Source organism: Corylus avellana, chromosome 11, assembly GCF_965113065.1.
Source record: "Corylus avellana chromosome 11, dhCorAvel1.hap1.2, whole genome shotgun sequence".
In the NCBI taxonomy this organism is placed as follows: Eukaryota; Viridiplantae; Streptophyta; class Magnoliopsida; order Fagales; family Betulaceae; genus Corylus; species Corylus avellana.
In genome coordinates, this window is record NC_142500.1 from 13,417,456 (window position 1) to 13,429,833 (window position 12,378).

At 36.4% G+C, this 12,378-nt stretch overlaps 1 protein-coding gene across 1 annotated transcript; it reads left to right on the top strand.

Annotated features, from left to right (window-relative positions):
• The first annotated feature begins 533 nt into the window (after nucleotides 1-533).
• LOC132165421 (Autophagy-related protein 13) lies at nucleotides 534-11,164 on the top strand. The gene is made up of 4 exons (XM_059575969.2): nucleotides 534-787; nucleotides 963-2,407; nucleotides 2,515-2,693; nucleotides 10,518-11,164. The coding sequence occupies exons 2-4, from the start codon at nucleotides 1,046-1,048 to the stop codon at nucleotides 10,873-10,875; spliced, it is 1,899 nt and encodes a 632-aa protein (XP_059431952.2). The 5' UTR covers nucleotides 534-787; nucleotides 963-1,045; the 3' UTR covers nucleotides 10,876-11,164.
• The last annotated feature ends 1,214 nt before the right edge of the window (nucleotides 11,165-12,378 follow it).

Below are 12,378 nucleotides of genomic sequence, written 5' to 3' on the forward strand. Positions count from 1 at the left end.
TTTAAAATTTGAGAATCTTATATTTTAAAAAATTTGAGGAGATCTCAATCCATATAAAAAAAAATAAATGATAAATAAAGGGATGTATTTGTAAACCAAACTGTTCACAAATGGATAAAAATGCATTTTATATTTCGAATAGCTAATGGGATGGATTGTGTTTTAAAGAATTTGCTTAGTCACTTTAGTTAAAAGAAAGAAAAACATAAACTATTGAAAAAAATGCTTTAGTAAGGATGATGTTATGGGTGAATCATTGGACATACGGTGCACCCACACAAACATGTGCTTAAATGAGTACATAAATCTCCATGAGCCAATGGATCTTGCATTTGTGGACCGCACACTTTTTTGGGGCCCATGTGATGACGTGGCCAGATGAGCCTGGGGAGCTACAGGCTGACTTCCAAGTCATCGGGATTTTATAAAGTCTACGTGCAAAAATATTTTTAAAAAAGCCCTATGAATTATGAATTATCAAAAAACGTTCTATTTCCCTTCCATCTCTGACCCCAAAAAAAAAAAAAAAAAATCTCTGTACAGCGGGCCTACTGTACTCTCTCCCAGAGATAAATCCGCAAACCCTTTTGCTCGATTCTCGGGGCTTATGCTCTCGGAGTTACCTTCGAATTAGGGTTCTTCAGTTTTGCCCGGAAAGAAGGGGTTTTTATTTTTCGTTGCTGTAAATAATATATATATTTATGTATAGAAATAATCAAATAGGAGTGGAATCACGATAGACCTACGTAGCCGAACGCGTTTCTTGCTCAACACGAACTACTCAACTGTGAGTCTATGCCGGGTCTTCTTTAATTTAGTTTCCAATTTTTTTTTTTTTTTTTTTTTTTTTTTTTTTTTAATTTATTTATTATTATGCTTATTTTTAGTTCATGCACTTATGAAAATTTTCTGAGTGAACGGCCTTTGAATTCTCTATTTTCGTTGTTTGGATGTTTTTGCAGTGAGGTGATTTGAATAGGAGTTTAAGGGTTCCCTATATTTTTGTGATTTTTCGTTGCCAGTTATAGTCTACTCTCTGTAAAACATGGCACCCTCTCATGGTAATTCTCACTCTGAAGCGGCGAAAATTGAACAAATAATCACTGAAATCTTTCACAAAAGCCTACAGATAATACTTGAGGTTAGGGCCCCTGACACATCGTCGCGTAATTTTAGCGGCGAGCAAGCCATGTCATCCCCTTCTTCGTCCTCATCGTCCTCATCAAGCTTGAGGGCGAGGGATAAGTGGTTTAATTTGGCGCTTAGGGAATGCCCTGCTGTGCTAGAGAATCTTGATCTCTGGCGCCAGAGCAATTGCCAACGGATGGTGGTCGATGTGGTTTTGGTCCAAAGGCCTGTTGATTGGGACTCGGTCAATTTTTCGCCTAAAGGGAATTCGTCATCGAAAGAACGGTATCCGTATTGTTGGAATTCTGATCAGGATGAGTTCAGGGGTCAGGTCAGGAGTGAAAAGACTATAGAGAGATGGGTATTGCAGTATGAGAGTAGGAAGGTGAAAGATAATCGTAGTTCAGGGAGCAGGAGGTCAAGCAATAATAATTCGCATGCATTGTACAAGAAATCAATATTGCTTTTGAGGTCCTTGTATGCGACTGTTAGACTTTTACCTGCATACAAGATTTTTCGTGATCTCAATTCGTCTTGCCAGATAAGGACCTTTAGTCTTGCTCACCGGGTGTTTTCTCATGACGAACCCTTTAGTCGTAGAGAACAGGCAGAAATGCAGCGATTTGGGTTCACCCCTTTGGAAACTTCTTCTGGTAGGCTATGCCTCTCGGTGTTGTATCGTTCATCAGAATTGGATATGAGCTCTGAATCATCGACTCCTATGTCCCCCCACGTTATATCTGATTATGTAGGCAGCCCATTGGCAGACCCCCTTAAAAGGTTTCCATCCCTACCTGTGGCAGCTCCATCATCTTTGCCATTCTCAAGGCGGCATAGTTGGGGTTTTGATCTGTATAGAGCCTCACCTCCCTTGGTTTCATTCTCACCTTCACCTTCACCTACATATTCAGAGCCGCAAGCTTCATTTTCTAACCGAAGTTCCTGCCATTTCCCACCTATGAGCTTACCTCCTCATCCGCCTGAAACATCGCTAGCTTATAAGAAGCATACAAGTTTTGATTACTGTCCCTCTCCTGCCTTTTCCCCCTCCCCTTCCGCATCACCACCAATCTGTATTCCTGGGAGTCATCTGTCAAAGGGGCTTTTACGATCTGAAAGTGCCCCTGTAAATATACCCACTTCTAAGCTTGGTAGCTCGCCATCATTGTCCAATAAAGAATATTTGCCTCCATCTCCTCCCATTAGGAGCACAAGGTCTGGTACTTTGAGGACTGATAACTGTACGGGTCCAATTCATACTGGTGCAACAGTTGAGCAGGTAGATATTTCATCACAGTTAGTTATAGTTTTAAGAGTGTTTCCTTTTTTTTTTTTTTTTTTTGGTGAGTGTTTCTTTCATTTATGATTTCTTTTTGTCTGCTGCAGTTCTCTCCTGGAAAAGATGAGATTAGAAAATATTTTGGAATGAAGATATCAGCCAACTGCTCACCGCAGATTTCGTATTCCAGAAGCTCCAGCAGGTCTTTCCAGGATGATTTTGATGGTTCTGACTTTGCTTGCGCTTTTGATGTTGATGATGATGATATGACGGATCCAAGAAGCAGGTAATTCACAAAATTGATTCAATGGATTCTACTTCTAAATTTCTAGAGTTGTTTGCTAATATTTTACACAAGTGGATGTCTTCTCAATGACATTCTAGATAGAGCATTTTATGCTAGAGTTGCCATTAATAGATTGCTTAATCAATGAGTTGGTCATTATGTGAAAAATATAAAAACATAATAGAAATTCATTTCATAGTTGATACAAGGTCTTGTGATATTCGACCATGTTTGCTAGATGCATTGGGCACCCATTATCAAAGAAACCCCCGAGTGAAGTGTGTTTGGAAGGGGAGTGAAGTGAGATATATTAGGAAGGGATTAGAATGAAACTGCCAAGTGCTAACAAAATAATATTTTCTTTTCTTTTGTGTTATTTCTGTTCTTTTGTATTATTTGAGATTTGAACATCCTTCTTGCTTTTAATTCTACTTTTGGGCATTTGATTTCCATTAGTCTATTGACTTTGATGTGTTTATCTCCCATTTTCATACTGGCTGTTTGGAAGTTAGACATATTTAGAAGAGTGAATTTCTGTATGCATTTATGTAATTCTACGTATTGGAAAAGAAATCCTGCTATATTGCATTCGGCAGTTCATATTCTAATTCATCTAGGGTTCGGTGTTTGTGTATGTTCCACAATCACAATTGCATGAAATCCCTATTTTTCCTGGGCTTCGGATTTTTGACCTCTGCATAGAAGTAAGAATCCTCTTATCTTCTTTGACGACATTGACTTGGACTGAATATTCTCTTCTATGCTGCTGTGTTCTAATGCTTAAAGGGGTAGAAATTATCAAATTTCTTGAAATTACCCTTTCGGTTGCTTATAACAGCATCAGAAAATCTAAGATATGAGTTTTTGCTAACCTCTCATATGATTTGATATCAGTACCTCAAGACTGGCCACTTCAAGCAATTGAATGATTGGTCTGCACTTGAAGAGGATTTACTTCACTTGAATTAGATATAATGTAGAAATCAGGTTTATGGCGATGTTTGAAATAGCTTCTGGTAAATGCTGCTAGTGAAACTGGGTAAAGGAAAGATGGGGGAGGAATCAAAGAAGAAATCTGTCAAGAAGGAATTCAATCCTAAGGCAGGAAAGAGAAGGCTAGATCTAGAGGAGGGTTGGGTGTGAAAAACCTCATGCTGTTTAATAAAGTTTTGCTGGGTAAATGTCTTTGGAGATTTGCATAAGAGAATTCCTTATGGAGACAGATGATTGTGGAGAAGTATGGAATCCAGAGAGGGGACTGGTCCTCTGAGGAAACTCGAGACCATTTGGAGAAATATTAGAAATGGTTGGGGGTGTTTCTCGAACCTGATCTCCTATAGAGTAGGGGATGGATCTCTCCTTCGTTTTGGCAGGATGTGTGGTGCGGAGAAACGACTTTCAAGTCCCTATTCTCAAAACTCGATTCTATAGCTTGCGACAAAGAGGCTTTAGTGTTGGATTACATGGACTATCCCGACACCTATGTCCATTGGAACCCAAATTTTTTTAGGGCAGTCTGAGATTGGGAGCTTGAGTCCCTTGTTGCATTTCTCAATCTTTTGCATCCATTGAAAACCCTTCCGAGAGAGACAAATAAAATGTTGTGGTCCTCAGCTTCAATTATAGGTTTGAAGTGAAAAACTCCTACAATATATTGCAATCTGGTGAGTCTTCTCTTTTTCCTTAGAAGAGCGTTTGGAAGGTGAAGGATCCACCTCGTATTGCTTTCTTCACTGGGACGGCAGCTTTGGGTAAAATACTTACAATTGATAACCTTATGAGGTGGGGTCGTACCCTTGTTAATTGGTGTTGTATTTGCAAGAAGAGCGCCATAAACCACCTCTTATTCCATTGTGAGTTTACTAGCGAGATATGGAATTTGGTTCTCACCTTATTGGAGTCTCGTGGGTCATTCCTAGTAATGTTGTTGAGATACTTCTATGTTGGAAGACATAGGGTGGGGACAATCAAAAGAGGCCATATGGAAAATCATCCCTACTCTACTAATGTGGAGCATTTGGAGAGAAAGAAATTGAAGTCCTTTCAAGGACCACGAGTCTAATGTGCTTAAACTAAAATCCTCTTTTCTGAGTGCCCTTTTATATTGGGTTGTAACTTCTGTTTCTAATTTCTCTTCCTCTAATCTTATAGATCTTGTTAACTTTTTTGATTTTTGACCCAAACAAGGTTGTTGCTTGTCTTGTATAATTTTTGTGTACTTGAGATTTTCTCCTTCTAATAATAAATTATTATTCATAAAAAAATCTAACGAGATCTTTCTTGAGTCCTTGAATCTCAGTTTAAGTTCTTTAAAGGGTTAAAGTTTTGGATTCATAGCTCATTGATACCCGTTTCCCAGCAACCCCCATAGAAAAGATGGATTTCCAATCAAAAACCTTTATTTCTTTTTTTGTGTGAAGACAAAGAAACAAATTCTACAAAATTAGTAAGTTTGCAGGAAAATCAGGCTTCAACCGGAGGTTGGTTGATTGTTGGCTATCAAGGAAACTGGCCCAATTAGCATCGCTCGAGCCATTGTTACTATCTTCCCCTTGCTCAACTTGGCCAGCTATTTCAATAGATTAGTCTCTCGGCCAATGCACTTAAGATCTTATCTCTCCTTATGTGAGCTAACACTTGTGAGTCAGAGACTCAGACTTATGTTGTTCCTTATTCCAGTCCCCACTACATAAAGGAAAAACAGATCTAAAAATAAGACCTCTCAGCACAGAGGACAATTGGAAAATGCTGTTTTTATGAATATCTGAAAATACTTTATTTGTTACGTGTTTTCAATCATTTTCCTTGTCTTTTGATTATTATTGTTTGTTGTTTGTTTTCATGTTTTTTTAAACTTAATTTTGGTTTCTTTTTCTTGTTTTTTTTTTTTCTTTTTTTTTTTTTCTTTTTTTGACTCAACTGAAAACTGCATCAGGATAACAGATCCAAATAGGCTCTAGATCAGTCAACATATAGCTTTGACTTCTAGGAGGTTGACTTTTAACTTAGCCATCTCTTTCTAAAGCTTAAACTGTGGATTTGTTAGGAGCTCGATGATATTTTGCTGAAAAGATCAGTGGGAGTATATATCTATAAATTGTATTAAGTGCAAATACAGTGCGTGGTATCTTCAAAGTGTTTAAAACTCAAGCTGGTTTCTGATTTATGAGTAAATACTTGATTGTTGCTTTATACTTTCTACAATTTACAAACTTGGAATGTGTGTTATCTTTTAACAAAATTGTGCTCCTCATAATTGCTGAAAATTATGACATATATGAGGATGATGTTAATGAAATGACTGGTATGTTTTTTAGATCCTTATATCAACAACTAGGGTAAATTACAGTTTGCCTTCCAAACTACCACCATATTCTTAAGTTGACCACTACACTTGTTGCAACTTGGACCTATAAACTACCACAATGTTTTGAGTTGCCCCCTTTGTCAAAATTAGCTGTTATTTGTGAGGAAAAACGTTACTTGTCAAGGCTTGTGCTAATGTTTTCCATCTCAAATAACGACCAATTCTGACATGGGGCAACTCGAAATATTGTGGTAGTTTATAGGTCCAAGTTGTAGTTCAAAAGTCAATTTGAGAATGTGGTGGCAGTTTGAGGGGGCAAAGTGTAATTTACCCTAACATTAAACTTTAATCAAATGAAAGATGTTCAACCATTTGAGATGATGAAGAAGATCAAGTGTTAGAAATGGTGTGGTATTTGCCAGCAAATGATCAACAATTGGACCTTCTTCCTCCTCTTCATCAATAGGTCTCAAACTTTAATTTCAAACATAATTTGGTTTTACTTTCTTAACCCCTTCTCCCTAACTCCAATTCATCTGGTTTGGTGCCACCATTACGAATTTTTTTTTTTGCTGACAAAAGTTTGGTGCTGTCCGGGTTGTTATTTAAAGAGTGACAGCTAAATTAAAAGTATTAAAGATGGAATGATTTCAGTTGATTTGTTTTTCCTATTTTGAATGCCAAAATTGTTTTACTTCATTTCTGATGTAGTTAAGAAATGTTTGCAGAGAGCAATGTTATCAACCTAGAACCAAGACATTGGCAATGAACATAATTGATCTAATCCGTCAAAGGTTCCTAATAGGGCTGGGGAGGTTCTTGTATGGATCTTTTTGCAATTTTTTTATGTTGATGAAAATATTTTTATTATAATACATAAGAAAAAGTTACGGGCATATACTTCATGTGTACTTGGGTTGTGCCCCTCTGCGCTTTCTTTAATCTATATTACTTATAAAAAAAAAAAAATAGTTACGTGCTAGAATTAACAATTGGATCTTCCTATTGTTAGAATATTCAAACAACTGAATCTTACCTTAAAAAAGAACTTTATATGCATAATTTTTTCAAAGTAACATATGTCATTGTTGATTCTCGGTATATCCCATTTGGCAACCTTACAAATACTGGAGAAGTGACCAATGGAGCAGTCATCAGTGGCAACACTATGGGGAATGTGGATACATCCAAACTCCCAGTCCCAGGTGCTTGGGTCGGTTTAGCAATGCCTTAATCCAGGACTGAAGCAAAATAGATTGCCATGTGCTTTGGAGTTGGAACCAATGAGGTGAAGCACCATGTAGGATTTCAGAAGAAGGCCTGTGATTTAGAAATTATGTACTTTGGTTATTGATAACATTATCAGCCGTATGGAAAGCTTCTGAGAGGAATCGTGGAATGAAAAATGCATATAAAGGGCTGGCCTTCCTCTCACTCAGCTCTTGATGAGTAAGGCCTGTATGGTGATGCTTGCACTCGCGGACACCATTCTGTCTGAAGTATAAGGGCAGTAGAATGTTTTTTTGACAAGGGATGTCAGTTCTCAGGTGAACCAGCCAGCTTTCACTACTAGTTAGGGATTTTTGTTTTATATTAAAAAAAGGTTGAAAGGTTGCAGTTGAAGTAAGCAATCTTTGACTAAGCCAAAGAAAACGAAAAAAAAAACTCCCTTGTTTTAGAGTATGTAAATGGGAGTACCCAACCAACTATTAGCTCTTTGCTATAACAGAGGTATCTTGGCATGTTTTGTGGGATGTTTTTGTCAAAACTCAGTAGTTGTGATCTATGTGCCATGGGTGGCAGAAGAAATTGCTCTTACCGTTTGGGAACATTAATGTTAAATTAGTGGTAGCTTGATTGGAAAGTGGGAAGTGGTTCCAAAAAGTCCTGAAAAGAAGTGAGGCCATTTTTTGTGCTCAATAGAGGGTCATTAAGGGCATAGACAAGTAGAGCATTAGGATTGGGCTTAATATGAGAAATAGGAGTTCAATAGTCCTTTCTCTGCTTATGAGGGTGATAGTTTGCTAATGGTGAATTTGTTTATGGATAACAAATAATGATTGAAGCCAAATTGTATTCTGATATCCAAAACCTCAGTAAGATGACATTTGGAACTAGCTGGTTTATTCCAACATTCATAATTATAGGCTTGTTTGTAGAGCTCATATTAGAAGTGTTTCTGCCTGGTAATAATGAAGAGCAGCATTTGAGGCACTAGAAGTGTTGTATGATCTTCTTTATATTTTGAGCCTTTTGGTCAGCGTGGCCTTGAAGAATTCGAAATACACTGGGATTGTAAGTGACTGTTCCTTACAATTGGGAATACAAAACTTGCCTACTTTACTTGTTACAGTGGTAATCCATAACCTATTATGCGTTAATTAAGCCATTATATGTTGGCATTGTCATTATTAACATTTTATTATGGCATTCCTCCAAGTGGTAGTTGCATAGATATTTGTAACTTTGTGAAAGGATTTACCGTGTGAAAGAACTGTGCACAGTTTTTGTACTGATTTTTGAGGTTTTCTCTTGGATTATGCTTTAAGCTGTAGATGTCCAAGTGGACATACAAAATGGAAGCCATCCTTGAGTGGTCCACACCTTCAGAAGTGTATGATTACTTGAATTTCATGTGACATTACATTATGGGGCTGTTTAGTTTTATTTTTTTTGGTGGTTTCCTTGATTCTATAAGGTATTATGTGAAGTTGGATAGAGATTTAATTTTTACTCACCAAACAAAAGGAAATAGATTTTGATTGGACTGGGAAAGCTTTTGGTTAAAAAGGAAGAAAAAAATAAGAGAAATGCTAGGAGCATTAACTCTTTTACTAACAAATGAGTACTAATATGATGTATAGCTTATTTATTGGTATTCGTAGCATTTTTCTTTATTTATTGTTTTGATCCTCTCCAATAAATAAGTTCTACATCATGTTAGTACCCATCTATTAGTAAAAGAATTAGTACACCTAGCAAGGCTAGCATTTCCCAAAAAAGAATGAAGCATGACTGCTTGCCATGGTTTAAGGTGCCACCTATTATCTAGTTGCAGTACAAATCCAAGGATGTGGACTAATTGGTTTGTTTGGTGCAAACTTGTGGCAGTGTGTATTGCCATGGTTTAAGGTGCCACCTATTATCTAGTTGCAGTACAAATCCAAGGATGTGGACTAATTGGTTTGTTTGGTGCAAGCTTGTGGCAGTGTGTATTGTCCATGCTTCACTTTTTTATTTTTTTTTATTTTTTTACTTTCTGGTTTTATGTGTTCATTCAAGCATTATATGTTGGATATATTAGGTGGTAGGATGTCTGTTTATTACCCTGTTGAAACATGTGCTACCTCTCTCTTCTGATTTTTGTTTGAACGCTTATGTTGATATTCTTCGTTAAAATCCTAAATTCCTTCCTAGAACAAGATGATGATTCCCTCCTCACAACAAAGATAAAATAAAATAAAACCCTCCTATAACATAAAGTAAATGGAACACAAAAATGGGAAAAGAAACACATTAAGATGATAATATTAATAATGCTGCATATATTTTTGAAGGATTTACATTAACATAATCCTTTTTGGGAGGTGATTTGTGTAAATTTCATGGAAAACATGTTGATTATGGTAAGAGCATTGCAGTGGTGGGTTAAGGGTATTTTTGCCTATATTAGAGATGATTTTAGAATGCATTTTTAATTGCTTATGGTTTCACACTAGTCCCTTGAATTCTGAAGCAGTTCCTACCCATCTGTCAATGTGCTTATTAAGAGTATGGATATTTCTTCATGAAGCCTGGGGGAACTAAAACCTTTTCACTGAATCAATTTCGAGATGATTTGTTTACAGGTCACCATGAATGAAATTAGTGAAATGTGAGGCTTTGTTGCTACAGCATCTCTGCTTCCAGAAAACAGAATAGCCACTTATACCTTATGCATTTGCCAAAGTAGGGTAGTGATTTCCTGACTCTTGGTTTGAAGGTGCACTTTACATAATTAGTTTTAAGCTCTAGCATTTTTCATTTATTATTATGAGGTTAGATTTTTGTGTCTCTAGGTGTTACTTGTTAACCCGAGTAGATATGGTTAATGCCTCACGCTAATTTACTGTTTAGGTTCTTGGTAATACCCATCTTAGACTAGAAGTATGGAGGGGTTTTTTTTCTAATTTTTTCTTTTCTTTGGACTGAAATGTTTGGAAGGTTATATGGGTTTGTGATAAAAATCTGATGTTTGAAAAGGAGTACATGGGTTAAAAAGATTATTTGTACAGCAAAGGGTTAATCGATAACCTTATAGTATGATCTTATACAGAGTGGTTAGTATTTGAAGTAAATTTTGCTGAATTGCCTGCAGTGCATAGAGGGTCTTCTGCACTATCATCAATTATCATAGGGGATCTTCTCTGCCTTCTAGATTGGCTTGATTTACATGTGAAATAAAATTTCTACTTAAAATATTTTTTTCCCAATGTTCTATAGTTAATGAAAACTGACCTGTAGTGCATATCTCCCAGACCCAACTCTTTTGATCAGAAAGGACATTTTTGTGAGCCAATTGAGCCCGGAGGATTTTTTCCAATAAGAAAATCGCATGATGCTGCTGTTGGTGATCTTGTACGCATGTTGAAGAAAGCCCCACCTCTCCGTGCAGAATTTTCTAATTCATTAAACGTGCCACAAGCCTCTGGGCCTGAAATATGGAGCAACAGCATCCAAGAACGTAAAGCTGCGGTTCAGCATGCAGCTTCTGCAAGCATGACGTCTTCTGGGTTTGTTACATTGAAGACAACAGCTGATGCATTAGAAGAGCTCCAGGGCTATAGAGAGATGAAGAACCTGTTGTTTGAGCAAGGTGGTAAATCCTATACTTAATCCAATTACACTGCGGCAGAATTTTCCAGTAGAGGTACCAACTGGATTTTGAACCTATGTTGATATTGAATCCTTTGAACATGTGTACAGACTACAGCGGTTTGATTCTGAAGAATATGTTTATTAGTGCTTATATTCCATCTTGTACATATGCAATTATATATGTTTATATTAACTCTATGCATAAACTAGGTGATTAAATGGAAGCGTTCGACATAATTACGTTTATGTAAAAATATGTTGGCACTAAACTGATGTTCATATTGTATAGTAAAATTGGTTTGGCTTATGGGTTGTGTATTTCTTTTCTTTTATTTCTTAGTTATTTGTTTTTCTGTACATGTTTATCTGTAGAATTGGTGGACTGAACCCCAAATACAGGTTGCTTGACCAGAAGGCTAGAGAATCCGTATATTTTGCTGCATGGTTTGTTCTTCTCTTTACTGCATATTTCGGTGCCAAATTTTTTAGCGCATAAAATTGTTTCATTTAGGTTGTTTTTTTTTTCTTTGACAAGAAATCGTTTTTGTCAAAAAATCCTTTTTTTTTTTATATAAGGATATTTTTGTCTTATTGACAAAAATTTAGGGTCATTTTTGAACGGCGAGGAAAGGCATCACAACTGGATTCAATGCAGATCGACTAATCGTATCCAAAAGGCCCACAATACCTCCTTACCACTCAGAGAAAGCCCAACTAGTAGATAACGTCACCAATTCTTTTTATACATTTTAGTAAAAGAAAAGAAGAAAAACCCACAAGACAATTAAAAGGATATAGTTAAAAACTAAAGACTATTTTTTTTTTTTTTTTTTTTACATGTCCACATAATAGGGGGAAGAGAAATTCAAATTAGAAACTTCCGATTCATGAGGTGTGGTCCCCAGCCGATTGAGCTATCCCTGGGAGTCGAGACCAAAATAAAAATATAGGCTATTTTTTTTAATATAAAATAAAAATATAGTGTAACATTACTCTTGTCCAAATTCAAGTTATGATGAGCTTCATCGACAGCTATAGAACTCAAAAAGCTCATAGTTGACATTTATCTTGCTTCAACTACGATATATATCTTGGGACTTCTCAAAAATGGTAATTTTTTTTTTTGTTAATTTGTTAATTTTTGAAAGATGGGGGATTTTTCTTGATGGATTACATTGGAGTTGGTATATTCCAAAGGTGATTCGAGATGAGGAATAAAGTATATGAAATTCTTGTAGCATGCAATTAGGTATATATACTCGTTGAAACCTATGAAAATGACTGACCAACTAAATAACACTTGCTATTTTGTTTCACTAGGCTCTTTATTATTTCATTATGTGTACTTGATGTGACTTCCCCTCAAGTTCCTAGAGATATGACAAATTTCTTTTGACTACTACAGGCTCCAGCATATTATGCAAAGCTTTGATCATTCTTTGTGCATTATATGGATGGATTTACTGTTTGCATTTGATTGGGCCATTAGGGTAACTACAACGGAAAAGACAAACTTCTCCA